This window comes from Staurois parvus, unplaced genomic scaffold (assembly GCF_062004578.1).
Source record: "Staurois parvus isolate SC_StPar_1 unplaced genomic scaffold, SC_StPar_1.0 ptg001196l, whole genome shotgun sequence".
In the NCBI taxonomy this organism is placed as follows: domain Eukaryota; kingdom Metazoa; phylum Chordata; class Amphibia; order Anura; family Ranidae; genus Staurois; species Staurois parvus.
The window spans coordinates 715,801-731,607 of NW_028318992.1; the positions used below are offsets into that span (position 1 = coordinate 715,801).

General features: G+C 50.2%; 1 protein-coding gene across 2 annotated transcripts in view; it reads left to right on the forward strand.

The window, feature by feature from the left end:
- UNC93A (unc-93 homolog A) overlaps positions 1 to 15,807 on the forward strand; it is a 729,857-nt gene that overhangs the window by 174,416 nt on the left and 539,634 nt on the right. For both annotated transcript variants that reach the window (XM_089660014.1, XM_089660015.1), the window contains exon 3: positions 14,073 to 14,302. In XM_089660014.1, coding sequence (XP_089516140.1) covers positions 14,073 to 14,302 — 230 coding nt within the window. The remainder of the gene's footprint in view (positions 1 to 14,072; positions 14,303 to 15,807) is intronic.

The window sequence follows — 15,807 nt, forward strand, 5'->3', positions numbered from 1 at the left end:
GGGCCACAGAACCGTTATTTAGGGCCACAGAAACGTTACTTAGGGACACAGAATTGTTACTCAGGGACAGACACAGAATTGTTACTGAGGGATACAGAATTGTTACTGAGGGCCACAGAACCGTTATTTAGGGCCACAGAATCGTTACTTAGGGCCACAGAATCGTTACTTAGGGACACAGAAACGTTACTTTGGGACACAGAATTGTTACTCAGGGACAGACACAGAATTGTTACTGAGGGACACAGAATTGTTACTGAGGGACACAGAATTGATACTCAGGGACAGACACAGAATTGTTACTCAGGGACAGACACAGAATTGTTACTGAGGGACACAGAATTGTTACTGAGGGCCACAGAACTGTTACTTAGGGCCACAGAAACGTTACTCAGGGACACAGAATTGTTACTCAGGGACAGACAAAGAATTGTTACTCAGGGACAGACACAGAATTGTTACTGAGGGACAGACACAGAATTGTTACTGAGGGACACAGAATTGTTACTGAGGGACACAGAATTGTTACTCAGGGACACAGAATTGTTACTCAGGGACAGACACAGAATTGTTACTGAGGGACACAGAATTGTTACTGAGGGCCACAGAACTGTTACTTAGGGCCACAGAAACGTTACTCAGGGACACAGAATTGTTACTCAGGGACAGACACAGAATTGTTACTCAGGGACAGACACAGAATTGTTACTGAGGGACACAGAATTGTTACTGAGGAACACAGAATTGTTACTGAGGGACACAGAATTGTTACTGAGGGCCACAGAACTGTTACTTAGGGCCACAGAAACGTTACTCAGGGACACAGAATTGTTACTCAGGGACAGACACAGAATTGTTACTCAGGGACACAGAATCGTTTAATTAAAGAGTATGTCAGACAACATGCAGAGGAGTGGCAGAGGAGGCAATGTTTTAGGAGCGAGCAGACGTGGCAGCAGAGGAAGGGGTCGAGGCAGCAGTATTCGCAGCCAGATGCCAGTGCTCCCGGTGTCATCCAGTACAGTGAGGAAGAGCTAACAGAGGGCGGTCAGGAACGGGGGGAGACATCCGCCTCTTCAGCAGCCAGGCGAAGAAGTAGTGGCGAGGAGAGTGGCTCGGTAGCCGGTCTAGAGACAGGTCTGTCTCCTGACCCACACGCAGCCGAGGGGGCTAGTAGTGAGGCGGAGACCCTAATTGATGATGATGAGGCTGATCGCACTTGGCAGCCTCGTCGTCATCAGGCTATTGCTTCCGCATCATCAGGAGAAGAGGGTGGCAGCTTGGCAGCGAGCAAAACAGTCGGTGGGTTGTCTCCATCGCCACACTCTGCCATGTGCCACTTTCAGGTCTCCTCACACACTGCTGGTGTGTTCCATTTTTTGTCATAGGGTGCTGGCAGATTACGGGCCTCCCATAGCTGCTGCCAGGCCCCTAATCTGCCATGGGCCCCTGTACCGCCTCCTCATGCTGCTGCCAGGTCCACAGTGTCTCATGCCATGTGTTACTTTCAGGTCTCCTCACACTGCTGGTGTGTTCCATTTTTTGTCATAGGGTGCTAGCAGATTACGGGCCTCCCATTGCTGCTGCCAGGCCCCTAATCTGCCATGGGCCCCTGTACCGCCTCCTCATGCTGCTGCCAGGTCCACAGTGTCTCATGCCATGTGCCACTTTCAGGTCTCCTCACACTGCTGGTGTGTTCAATTTTTTGTCATAGGGTGCTGGCAGATTACGGGCCTCCCATAGCTGCTGCCAGGCCCCTAATCTGCCATGGGCCCCTGTACCACCTCCTCATGCTGCTGCCAGGTCCACAGTGTCTCATGGGTCCCTGTACGGCCTCCCATTGCTGCTGTCTCCATCGCCACACTCTGCCATGTGCCACTTTCAGGTCTCCTCACATTGCTGGTGTGTTCCATTTTTTGTCATAGGGTGCTGGCAGATTACGGGCCTCCCATAGCTGCTGCCAGGCCCCTAATCTGCCATGGGCCCCTGTACCGCCTCCTCATGCTGCTGCCAGGTCCACAGTGTCTCATGCCATGTGCCACTTTCAGGTCTCCTCACACTGCTGGTGTGTTCCATTTTTTGTCATCGGGTGCTGGCAGAACACGAGCCTCCCATAGCTGCTGCCAGGCCCCTAATCTGCCATGGGCCCCTGTACCGCCTCCTCATGCTGCTGCCAGGTCCAGAGTGTCTCATGGGTCCCTGTACGGCCTCCCATTGCTGCTGTCTCCATCGCCACACTCTGCCATGTGCCACTTTCAGGTCTCCTCACACACTGCTGGTGTGTTCAATTTTTTGACATAGGGTGCTGGCAGATTACGGGCCTCCCATAGCTGCTGCCAGGCCCCTAATCTGCCATGGGCCCCTGTACCGCCTCCTCATTCTGCTGCCAGGTCCACAGTGTCTCATGGGTCCCTGTACGGCCCCTCATTGCTGCTGTCTCCATCGCCACACTCTGCCATGTGCCACTTTCAGGTCTCCTCACACACTGCTGGTGTGTTCAATTTTTTGACATAGGGTGCTGGCAGATTACGGGCCTCCCATAGCTGCTGCCAGGCCCCTAATCTGCCATGGGCCCCTGTACCGCCTCCTCATGCTGCTGCCAGGTCCACAGTGTCTCATGCCATGTGCCACTTTCAGGTCTCCTCACACTGCTGGTGTGTTCCATTTTTTGTCATAGGGTGCTGGCAGAATACGGGCCTCCCATAGCTGCTGCCAGGCCCCTAATCTGCCATGGGCCCCTGTACCGCCTCCTCATGCTGCTGCCAGGTCCAGAGTGTCTCATAGGTCCCTGTACGGCCTCCCATTGCTGCTGTCTCCATCGCCACACTCTGCCATGTGCCACTTTCAGGTCTCCTCACACACTGCTGGTGTGTTAAATTTTTTGACATAGGGTGCTGGCAGATTACGGGCCTCCCATAGCTGCTGCCAGGCCCCTAATCTGCCATGGGCCCCTATACCGCCTCCTCATGCTGCTGCCAGGTCCAGAGTGTCTCATGGGTCCCTGTACGGCCTCCCATTGCTGCTGTCTCCATCGCCACACTCTGCCATGTGCCACTTTCAGGTCTCCTCACACACTGCTGGTGTGTTCCATTTTTTGTCATAGGGTGCTGGCAGATTACGGGCCTCCCATAGCTGCTGCCAGGCCCCTAATCTGCCATGGGCCCCTGTACCGCCTCCTCATGCTGCTGCCAGGTCCACAGTGTCTCATGCCATGTGCCACTTTCAGGTCTCCTCACACTGCTGGTGTGTTCCATTTTTTGTCATAGGGTGCTGGCAGAATACGGGCCTCCCATAGCTGCTGCCAGGCCCCTAATCTGCCATGGGCCCCTGTACCGCCTCCTCATGCTGCTGCCAGGTCCAGAGTCTCTCATGGGTCCCTGTACGGCCTCCCATTGCTGCTGTCTCCATCGCCACACTCTGCCATGTGCCACTTTCAGGTCTCCTCACACTGCTGGTGTGTTCCATTTTTTGTCATAGGGTGCTGGCAGATTACGGGCCTCCCATAGCTGCTGCTAGGCCCCTAATCTGCCATGGGCCCCTATACCGCCTCCTCATGCTGCTGCCAGGTCCAGAGTCTCTCATGGGTCCCTGTACGGCCTCCCATTGCTGCTGTCTCCATCGCCACACTCTGCCATGTGCCACTTTCAGGTCTCCTCACACACTGCTGGTGTGTTCAATTTTTTGTCATAGGGTGCTGGCAGATTACGGGCCTCCCATAGCTGCTGCCAGGCCCCTAATCTGCCATGGGCCCCTGTACCGCCTCCTCATGCTGCTGCCAGGTCCACAGTGTCTCATGCCATGTGCCACTTTCAGGTCTCCTCACACTGCTGGTGTGTTCAATTTTTTGTCATAGGGTGCTGGCAAATTACGGGCCTCCCATAGCTGCTGCCAGGCCCGTAATCTGCCATGGGCCCCTGTACCGCCTCCTCATGCTGCTGCCAGGTCCAGGCGAATGTAGTCACACAGGGGAGGAACTTCTCAGTGTAATGAACAGAGAAATCGACAGATGGCTGTCTCCGCGCAAAATGAAAATCGGAACCATGTTGACCGACAACGGAAAGAACATGGTGTCTGCTCTGCGTCAAGGAAGGTTGTGCCATGCGCCATGCATGGCTCACGTGTTCAATCTGGTTTTCAAGCGGTTCCTAAAATCCACCATCCCACTGCAAGACATCCTTAAAATGTCACGTAAACTTTGCATGCATTTCAGCCATTCCTACACCGCAAAGCACACCCTCCTTGAGCTGCAGCGGCAGAACGGAATTCCACAGCATCGCCTGATCTGCAACGTTGCAACAAGATGGAATTCAACCCTACACATGGTAGACCGCCTTTACGAACAGAGAAAGGCCTTCACCGATTTCCTGATGTTACAAGCGGATAAAGGTACTCCCCTGTGTAACTTCGATGTCAGCCATTGGCAGCTCATGCGTGACACCTGCCGCTTGCTCAGGCCCTTTGAGGAGGCCACGCTATTCGTGAGTCGGCAGGACTATGGGATGAACGACGTCATTCCTCTGTTGCACGTCCTGGAACAAATGCTGTTAACAATGGCTGGTCAGGGTGCGGTAGACGTGGCGCACAGATCTCAACGCCACATGACCCCTGTGGGGGCAGGACAGGAAGAAGAGGAGGAGGTAGAGGAGGACATTGGTGCTCAGGAATTATTGAGTGAAATGGGTGGTTTTTCCACTCAGCGGACAGGAGTGGAGGAGCAGGAGCATCTGGTAGAGGAGGAGGAGGAGGAGACAGAGGACCCAAACGCACCGTGGCAGTATGCTGTGGAGATGGAGGCAGGGAGTCCCTCGCATTCCTTGGCACAAATGGCCCATAGCATGCTTGCTTGCTTGCGTAGCGACAGCCGAATAATAACCATCAGACAGAGGGATGACTTTTGGCTGTCCACCTTGTTGGACCCTAGATACCGTTCAAAAATGGTGGCCTTTTTCACACCTGCTGAGAGGGAGGCCAAAATAACGTACTATAAAAACCACCTATGTAGTCAGCTGGTCTCTGCCTTTCTGCGCCAACGTCCATCCTCAGACACTGTGGGCCCTGTGCGCTCGCGTTCCGCTGCCATGGCAGCAGGGGAGGGGTGGGGTGGTAGGAGCAGTGGCAGCTCCACCAGCAGCGGCTGCCTCAGCCTGCAGTCGATGATGAGTAGCTTTCTTCACCAGCGCAGTGAGGAAACTACTAACCAGCCACAGCAGCAGCAGCATCAGGTGGACCTGGAGCAGGACCTCAAACAACAGGCTTAGGCCTACTTGGACAGCACCCTGCCAACCGAGGTAGACAATCCCCTTGACTACTGGGCAACGAAACTTGACCTTTGGCCCCAACTAGCTGAATTTGCCCTTGAAAGGCTGTCATGCCCGGCCAGTAGCTTGGCATCGGAGCGCGTGTTTAGTGCGGCAGGAGGTATTGTAACTCCGCGGAGGACACGACTGTCCACCCAAAGTGTGGAGAGACTCACGTTTGTGAAAATGAATCAGGCGTGGATTAGTTTGGATTTCAAACCACCAGTTCCTGACACAACTGACTAAATCCGCCATGAATCATGCCCCTGCCATGTGCCACTTTCACGTCTCCTCACACTGCTGGTGTGTTCTATTTTTTGATATAGGGTGCTGGCAGATTACGGGCCTCCCATAGCTGCTGCCAGGCCCCTAATCTGCCATGGGCCCCTATACCGCCTCCTCATGATGCTGCCAAGTCCAGAGTCTCTCATGGGTCCCTGTACAGCCTCCCATTGCTGCTGTCTCCATCGCCACACTCTGCCATGTGCCACTTTCAGGTCTCCTCACACACTGCTGGTGTGTTCAATTTTTTGTCATAGGGTGCTGGCAGATTACGGGCCTCCCATAGCTGCTGCCAGGCACCTAATCTGCCATGGGCCCCTATACCGCCTCCTCATGCTGCTGCCAAGTCCACAGTCTCTCATGGGTCCCTGTACGGCCTCCCATTGCTGCTGTCTCAATCGCCACACTCTGCCATGTGCCACTTTCAGGTCTCCTCACACACTGCTGGTGTGTTAAATTTTTTGTCATAGGGTGCTGGCAGATTACGGGCCTCCCATAGCTGCTGCCAGGCCCCTAATCTGCCATGGGCCCCTATACCGCCTCCTCATGCTGCTGCCAAGTCCAGAGTCTCTCATGGGTCCCTGTACGGCCTCCCATTGCTGCTGTCTCCATCGCCACACTCTGCCATGTGCCACTTTCAGGTCTCCTCACACACTGCTGGTGTGTTCAATTTTTTGTCATAGGGTGCTGGCAGATTACGGGCCTCCAATAGCTGCTGCCAGGCCCCTAATCTGCCATGGGCCCCTGTACCGCCTCCTCATGCTGCTGCCAGGTCCACAGTGTCTCATGCCATGTGCCACTTTCAGGTCTCCTCACACTGCTGGTGTGTTCATTTTTTTGACATAGGGTGCTGGCAGATTACGGGCCTCCCATAGCTGCTGCCAGGCCCCTAATCTGCCATGGGCCCCTATACCGCCTCCTCATGCTGCTGCCAGGTCCAGAGTCTCTCATGGGTCCCTGTACGGCCTCCCATTGCTGCTGTCTCCATCGCCACACTCTGCCATCTTCAATTTTTTGTCATAGGGTGCTGGCAGATTACGGGCCTCCCATAGCTGCTGCCAGGCCCCTAATCTGCCATGGGCCCCTATACCGCCTCCTCATGCTGCTGCCAAGTCCAGAGTCTCTCATGGGTCCCTGTACGGCCTCCCATTGCTGCTGTCTCCATCGCCACACTCTGCCATGTGCCACTTTCAGGTCTCCTCACACACTGCTGGTGTGTTCAATTTTTTGTCATAGGGTGCTGGCAGATTACGGGCCTCCCATAGCTGCTGCCAGGCCCGTAATCTGCCATGGGCCCCCGTACCGACTCCTCATGCTGTGACGTTGCAACAAGGTGGAATTCAACCCTACATATGTTAGACCGCCTTTACGAACAGCGAAAGGCCATCACAGATTTCCTGATGTTACAAGCGGATAAAGGTACTCCCTGTGTAACTTAGATGTCAGCCATTGGCAGCTCATGCGTGACACCTGCGCTTGCTCAGGCCCTTTGAGGAGGCCACGCTATTCGTGAGTCGGCAGGACTATGGGATGAACGACGTCATTCCTCTGTTGCACGTCCTGGAACAAATGCTGTTAACAATGGCTGGTCAGGGTGCGGTAGACGTGGCGCACAGATCTCAACGCCACATGACCCCTGTGGGGGCAGGACAGGAAGAAGAGGAGGAGGTAGAGGAGGACATTGGTGCTCAGGAATTATTGAGTGAAATGGGTGGTTTTTCCACTCAGCGGACAGGAGCAGGACCAGGAGCATCTGGTAGAGGAGGAGGAGGAGGAGACAGAGGACCCAAACGCACCGTGGCAGTATGCTGTGGAGATGGAGGCAGGGAGTCCCTCGCATTCTTTGGCACAAATGGCCCATAGCATGCTCGCTTGCTTGCGTAGCGACAGCCGAATAATAACCATCAGACAGAGGGATGACTTTTGGCTGTCCACCTTGTTGGACCCTCGCTACCGTTCAAAAATGGTGGCCTTTTTCACACCTGCTGAGAGGGAGGCCAAAATAACGTACTATAAAAACCACCTATGTAGTCAGCTGGTCTCTGCCTTTCTGCGCCAACGTCCATCCTCAGACACTGTGGGCCCTGTGCGCTCGCGTTCCGCTGCCATGGCAGCAGGGGAGGGGTGGGGTGGTAGGAGCAGTGGCAGCTCCACCAGCAGTGGCTGCCTCAGTCTGCAGTCGATGATGAGTAGCTTTCTTCACCAGCGCAGTGAGGAAACTACTAACCAGCCGCAGCAGCAGCAGCATCAGGTGGACCTGGAGCAGGACCTCAAACAACAGGCTTAGGCCTACTTGGACAGCACCCTGCCAACCGAGGTAGACAATCCCCTTGACTACTGGGCAACGAAACTTGACCTTTGGCCCCAACTAGCTGAATTTGCCCTTGAAAGGCTGTCATGCCCGGCCAGTAGCTTGGCATCGGAGCGCGTGTTTAGTGCGGCAGGAGGTATTGTAACTCCGCGGAGGACACGACTGTCCACCCAAAGTGTGGAGAGACTCACGTTTGTGAAAATGAATCAGGCGTGGATTAGTCTGGATTTCAAACCACCAGTTCCTGACACAACTGACTAAATCCGCCATGAATCATGCCCCTGCCATGTGCCACTTTCACGTCTCCTCACACTGCTGGTGTGTTCCATTTTTTGTCATAGGGTGCTGGCAGATTACGGGCCTCCCATAGCTGCTGCCAGGCCCCTAATCTGCCATGGGCCCCTATACTGCCTCCTCATGCTGCTGCCAAGTCCAGAGTCTCTCATGGGTCCCTGTACGGCCTCCCATTGCTGCTGTCTCCATCGCCACACTCTGCCATGTGCCACTTTCAGGTCTCCTCACACACTGCTGGTGTGTTCAATTTTTTGTCATAGGGTGCTGGCAGATTACGGGCCTCCCATAGCTGCTGCCAGGCCCCTAATCTGCCATGGGCCCCTATACCGCCTCCTCATGCTGCTGCCAAGTCCAGAGTCTCTCATGGGTCCCTGTACGGCCTCCCATTGCTGCTGTCTCCATCGCCACACTCTGCCATGTGCCACTTTCAGGTCTCCTCACACTGCTGTTGTGTTCCATTTTTTGTCATAGGGTGCTGGCAGATTACGGGCCTCCCATTGCTGCTGCCAGGCCCGTAATCTGCCATGGGCCCCTGTACCGCCTCCTCATGCTGCTGCCAGGTCCAGAGTCTCTCATGGGTCCCTGTACGGCCTCCCATTGCTGCTGTCTCCATCGCCACACTCTGCCATGTGCCACTTTCAGGTCTCCTCACACACTGCTGGTGTGTTCCATTTTTTGTCATAGGGTGCTGCCAGGCCCCTAATCTGCCATGGGCCCCTGTACCGCCTCCTCATGCTGCTGCCAGGTCCACAGTGTCTCATGCCATGTGCCACTTTCAGGTCTCCTCACACTGCTGGTGTGTTCCATTTTTTGTCATAGGGTGCTGGCAGATTACGGGCCTCCCATAATCTGCCATGGGCCCCTGTACCGCCTCTTCATGCTGCTGCCAGGTCCAGAGTGTGTCATGGGTCCCTGTACGGCCTCCCATTGCTGCTGCCAGGAGGCAGCAGGGTCGCAGCAGTGTCAGTGGAGGCAAACGGCCACGGAGTAGAGCACCAGCTCCACTGCAGCCTACCACCACGGCCAGTAGTGGTGCCGGTGTGCACGGAGGAAGTAGCAGTCAGCCAGTGAGGAGTAGCGGGGGCAAAGTTTCCTACTCGGCGGTGTGGCAATTTTTCGTCAAGCCGCCCGAGGAAGTAAACGTAGCCGTATGTCGACTATGTGGCCAGAAAGTCAAGCGTGGCCAGGGGGCCCATGTTGGGACTACAGCGTTGCGTCAGCATATGCAGCGTCGCCATTCGGTGGCCTGGGAAAACCGTGATAAAGATACGGCGGTTCTGCCTGCCCCAGCCCAGGGTTCCATTTTGTCATAGGGTGCTGGCAGATTACGGGCCTCTCATTGCTGCTGCCAGGCCTTAATCTGCCATGGGCCCCTGTACCGCCTCCTCATGCTGCTGCCAGGTCCACAGTGTCTCATGCCATGTGCCACTTTCAGATCTCCTCACACTGATGGTGTGTTACATTTTTTGTCATAGGGTGCTGGCAGATTACAGGCCTCCCATTGCTGCTGCCAGGCCCCTAATCTGCCATGGGCCCCAGTACCGCCTCCTCATGCTGCTGCCAGGTCCACAGTCTCTCATGGGTCCCTGTACGGCCTCCCATTGCTGCTGTCTCCATCGCCACACTCTGCCATGTGCCACTTTCAGGTCTCCTCACACTGCTGGTGTGTTCCATTTTTTGTCATAGGGTGCTGGCAGATTTCGGGCCTCCCATTGCTGCTGCCAGGCCCGTAATCTGCCATGGGCCCCAGTACCGCCTCCTCATGCTGCTGCCAGGTCCACAGTCTCTCATGGGTCCCTGTACGGCCTCCCATTGCTGCTGTCTCCATCGCCACACTCTGCCATGTGCCACTTTCAGGTCTCCTCACACACTGCTGGTGTGTTCCATTTTTTGTCATAGGGTGCTGGCAGATTACGGGCCTCCCATTGCTGCTGCCAGGTCCGTAATCTGCCATGGGCCCCCGTACCGACTCCTCATGCTGCTGCCAGGCCCGTAATCTGTCATGGGCCCCTGTTGTCGCTTGTTGGCATATTCCGCTCGTTCAGATGCTCCTTCTCCTGCTACTCCTCTTCACGGATTCCGTCAGCAGTCTTTCTTGGAATCCGTTTCCAAGAGACAACAGTTTGCAAGCACGCACCCGACGGTGCAGAAGCTGAACGTCCTCCTGTCCAAGTTGCTGCTGCCAGGCTCGTAATCTGTCATGCGCCCCTGTACCGCCTCCTCATGCTGCTTCCAGGTCCAGAGTGTGTCATGGGCCCCCGTACCGACTCCTCATGCTGCTGCCAGGCCCGTAATCTGTCATGGGCCCCTGTACCGCCTCCTCATGCTGCTGCCAGGTCCAGAGTGTGTAATGGGTCCCTGTACGGCCTCCCTTTGCTGCTGCCAGGCCCGTAATCTGCCATGGGCCCCCGTACCAACTCCTCATGCTGCTTCCAGGCCCGTAATCTGTCATGGGCCCCTGTACCGCCTCCTCATGCTGCTGCCAGGTCCAGAGTGTTTCATGGGTCCCTGTACGGTCTCCCATTGCTGCTGTCTCCATCGCCACACTCTGCCATGTGCCACTTTCAGGTCTCCTCACACTGCTGGTGGTTTCCATTTTTGTCATAGGGTGCTGTATGGCCTCCCATTGCTGCTGCCTCCACCGCCACACTGTGGCTCCACACTCTGGTTTTGGCCCCGTGACTGCCCAAATGAGTGAAGTGTGCGGTGATTCTAAGATCGACGGCACTCATCTGCATGTCATACTGACTGTCAGTATTATTTCTCTTCCCCAGCAGACTCCAAGGGCATTTAAATTAAAGGTACAGTGTTCTGCACTAATATAAAGGCTCTCTGAAGCCTAGAAACACCCTTTTATAAGTTAAATTCGCAGCGAATATATTCGACTCGAATCAAAATTTTTCCACGAATTCTCCGAATCAGTCGAATCGAATTTTTGAATACTTCGCTCATCTCTAGTTTTTATCATTCTATACATGTAAGCACAACCAATAAAAGTCTGGATATACATATTACATTATATGGTTATTGTCTCTCTTCCATGGGTGTGTACCTGTGATTGGATGGGGGAGGATATATATCTTATCTGGCATTTGGAAATAACATTGGAAGATTTAATGTTAGAGTGGTGACAATTGAATAAGGCTTTTTGATCACATGTTGATGGTTAGAGTATTCACATAGAAGTATCCATGAGATTTTCACGGAGTAATGTTTTTGTTGGAGTGTACTCAGAGTGCTGCACTATAATCACATGTTCTCAAGCAGTGTTTATATTATGTTTTTCACAATTTTTTCACGTATGTATATATTGTTACACTGAGGATAATACACTATCTCCGTTTCTGTTTTTTATGAGGTTCTCTGCGATATTGGATTTCATTTACATTTTTGGAATATCACTTTGAAGATTGCTAGAAAGATTTGATTGACACTAAAAATGATTCATGATTTAAACTTTGGACGTTCAGGGGTGAAAGTGTGATTTTTAAGTGTCAATGGAAGGGTATTAATATTTTATAAGTTTTTCACAAATTTATAAGTTTTGCACATTTAATTGAACATTTTTTTTGTAATATTTGGATACTGATTTATTCAGTTTACCTGTACTTGGCTAGACTGCCAAAAAGCCTCTCACATGTGGTATCCTCATACTCAGGAGAAGTAGCAGAATGTATTTTGGGGAGTAATTCCACATATACCCATAGCATGTGTGAGCAATAAATCATTTACGTGACAATTTTGTATAAAACAAAATATATAATTTTTTTGTAATTTTTCAAAAACGTGTGGTAAAAAAATAAATTATTCTATTGACTTAACATGCCTCTCAGCAAATAGTTTGGGGTGTCTACTTTCCAAAAAGAGGTAATTTTGGGGGGTGGGGGCGTTTTATGCCCAGCATTCACTCTTCTAACCACCTGAAGACACTTTTTGTTCACATGAAAAAAATCTGTATTTTTTGCTAGGAAATTACTTTGAACCCCCAAACATTATATATTTTTTAAAACAGACACCATAGTGAATAAAATGGTGTGGGCTGCAATTGTTTATATCACATACAGTTGCAAGAAAAAGTATGTGAACCCCTTGGGATTACGTGGAGTTTTGCATGAATTGGGCATAAAATGTGCTCTGAACGTCATCTAAGTCACAACAATAGAAGAAAACAGTCTGCTGAACATAATACTACACAAACATTAGATGTTGCCATGGTTTAATTGCACATAACATGTAAACATTCACAGTGCAGGGAGGAAAACGTATGTGAGGCCCTAGCTTAATGACTTCTCCCAGAGCTAATTGGAGCCAGGAGTGAGCCAACCTTGACTCCAATCAGTGTGATGATATTGGATGTGTTGCTGACAGCTGTCCTGCCCTTAAGAAACACACACCTGTTTTGGGTTTACTGGTTTCAAGAAGCACTGTCTGATGTGAACCATGCCTCGCAGAAAAGAGCTCTCAGAAGACCTACGATCAAGAATTGTTGACTTGCATGAAGCTGGAAAGGGTTACAAACGTATCTCCAAAAGCCTTGATGTTCATGTGTCCATGATAAGACAGACTGTCTACAAATGGAGAAAGTTTAGCACTGTTGCTACTCTCCCTAGGCGTGGTCGTCCTGTAAAAATGACTGCAAGAGCACAGCGCAGAATGCTGCATGAGGTAAAGAAGAATCCCAGAGTGTCAGCTAAAGACTTACAGAAATCTCTGTAAGTCTAACATTTTTGCTAACATTTTTGTTGACACATCTACAATAAGGAAAACATTAAACAAGAATGGAGTACATGGGAGGACACCACGGAGGAAGCCATTGCTGTCCAAAAAGAATATTGCAGCACGTTTGAAGTTTGCAAAAGAGCACCTGGATGTTCCACAGCACTACTGGCAAAATATACTGTGGACAGATGAAACCAAGATTGAGTTGTTTGGGAAGAACACACAACACTATGTGTGGAGAAAAAAAGGCACAGCACACCAACATCAAAACCTCATCCTCACTGTAAAACATGACGGAGAGAGCATCATGGTTTGGGACTGCTTTGCTGCCTCAGGGCCTGGACGGATTGTTGTCATTGATGGGAAAATGAATTCCAGAGTTTATCAAGACAGTTTGCAGGAAAACGTACGACCAGTTGTCCGCCAACTGAAGCTCCGCAGAGGATGGGTGATGCAACAGGACAATGACCCAAAGCATACAAGTAATTCAACAAAACAATGGCTGCAACAGCACAGAATACGCCTTCTGGAGTGGCCCAGTCAGAGTCCTGACCTCAACCCGATTGAAATGCTGTGGCATGACCTTAAGAGAGCGATTAACACCAGACATCCCAAGAATATTGCTACACTGAAACAGTTTTGTGAAGAGGAGTGGTCCAAAATTACTCCAGATCGTTGTGCAGGTCTGATCTGCAACTACAAGAAATGTTTGGTTGAAGTTATTGCTGCCAAAGGAGGGTCAACCAGTTATTAAGTCCAAAGGTTCACATATTTTTCCTCCCTGCACTGTGAATGTTTACATGTTATGTGCAATTAAACCATGGAAACATCTAATGTTTGTGTAGTATTATGTTCAGCAGACTGTGTTCTTCTATTGCTGTGACTTAGATGACGTTCAGAGCACATTTTATGCCCAATTCATGCAAAACTCCACGTAATCCCAAGGGGTTCACATACTTTTTCTTGCAACTGTAAATGGATTTGGTTTCAGTACCCTATCATTAGTCATGTTCTGCGAACCTTCCTTCGAACTGAACATTCAGCTCATCCCTACTTGACATACCAAAATTGTATGCAGAACTGTTCTGAAATTAACCATAATTTAGAGTTCTTTTCATATCTTGCGTGATCTGAAGATAACATAAATATTGTATACTTTCATCTTTCAGGTATACTCTCGTCCCAACATCTGTGATTCTTGGATTTGGAGGTGCCCCATTATGGGCCGCAAAATGTACATATTTGACTATAAGTGGAAATCGATATGCAAAGATCGTAGAAAAAGAAGGCAAGGATATTGTCAGTCAATACTTTGGACTCTTTTTTCTAATATTCCAATCATCAGGTGTATGGGGAAATCTTATTTCATCCCTAATATTTGGACAAACTCCAGATAAAGGTAAATGTACACAAAATAATTAATCATTAAAGGTCTGTAGAAAGATGAGCACACAGTTTTAACCTGTGAGTTTATGTGGAAATAACTACAAGTATTTAACAGGATAAGTAATCAGCTGAGGACTCTAGCTGGGAATCACTACATCAGTAAAACAGTTGAAAACACAAACTGCCACTTGAACTTATTATCAAAAACAGCATTCCTCCCACTGAGGGCGAGAGTAGCTCTAGTAACTTCAGGACAAAATTCCACCCCACTGGTACTGTAGTTCTCTGGTAGCAACTAGGGAGGTACTTCCCATAGTAGCTGGGTCTTCTGGAGAAGCTGCATGCTATAAGTTATAGCGTCTACAAACTATGGTATAGATAATGGAATTTGCACAGCTTATACTTTCTAACTGCTCATCACATTTCTTGAGGTGCTAAAATACCAGGATAGTACAAACACCCTCAAATGACCCCTTTTTGGAAAGTAGACACCCTAAGCTATCTGCTGAGAGGCATATTGAGTCCATGGAAGATTTTTTTTTTCTCCACAAGTTTCTGGAAAATGACAAAAACATTTTTTTTACACAAAGTTGTCATTTAAATGATTTATTACTCGCAGAAGCCATGGGTATATGTGGAATTACACCCCAAAATACATTCTGCTACTTCTACCGAGTATGGGGATACCAAATGTGTGAGACTTTTTGGAAGCCTAGCCACATACAGGAGCCTGAAATCCAATGACCACTTTGAAAGCCTGAAGGTACGTAACTTCCTCATTTCACTTCCTCAATACCTATCACAGTTTCGAAGGCCCTGACATGCCAGGATAGCACCAAACCCCCCCTCCCAAATGACCCCTTTCTGGAAAGTAGACACCCCAAGAAATTTAAAAAGAGGCATGGTGAGTATTTTGCAGATCTCATTTTTTCTCACAAGGTTTTGAAATATAAAATAAAATAGAAAAAATGTTTTTGTTTTTTTTCTTCATTTTCCAAAAACTTGTGGCAACAAATGAGATCTGCAAAATACTTACTATGCTTCTTATCAAATTCCTTGGGGTGTCTACTTTCCAAAAAGGGGTAATTTGGGGGGTTTGGTGCTATCCTGGCATTTCAGGGCCTCCGAAACTGTGATAGGTAGTCTGGAAGTGTAATGAGGAAATAAAGTCCTTTAAAAAGCCTGAAAGTGCTTATTGGATTTTGGGGTCCTGTGTTTAGCTAGACTGCCAAAACATCTCTCACATGTGGTACCCCCATACTCGGGAGAAGTAGCAGAATGTATTTTGGGGAGTAAATCCACATATACCCATGGCATGTGTGAGCAGTAAATCATTTAAGTGACAATTTTGTGTAAAAAAAACAAAACAAATTTTGGTCATTTTCCAAAAACTTGTGGTAAAAAAATAAATTCTTCTGTTGATTCAATATGCCTCTCAGCAAATAGTTTGGGGTCTACTAGATAATGAAAAAAAACTCCTGCGCTCAATGGAACACCTATTAATAAGCAGCACACACT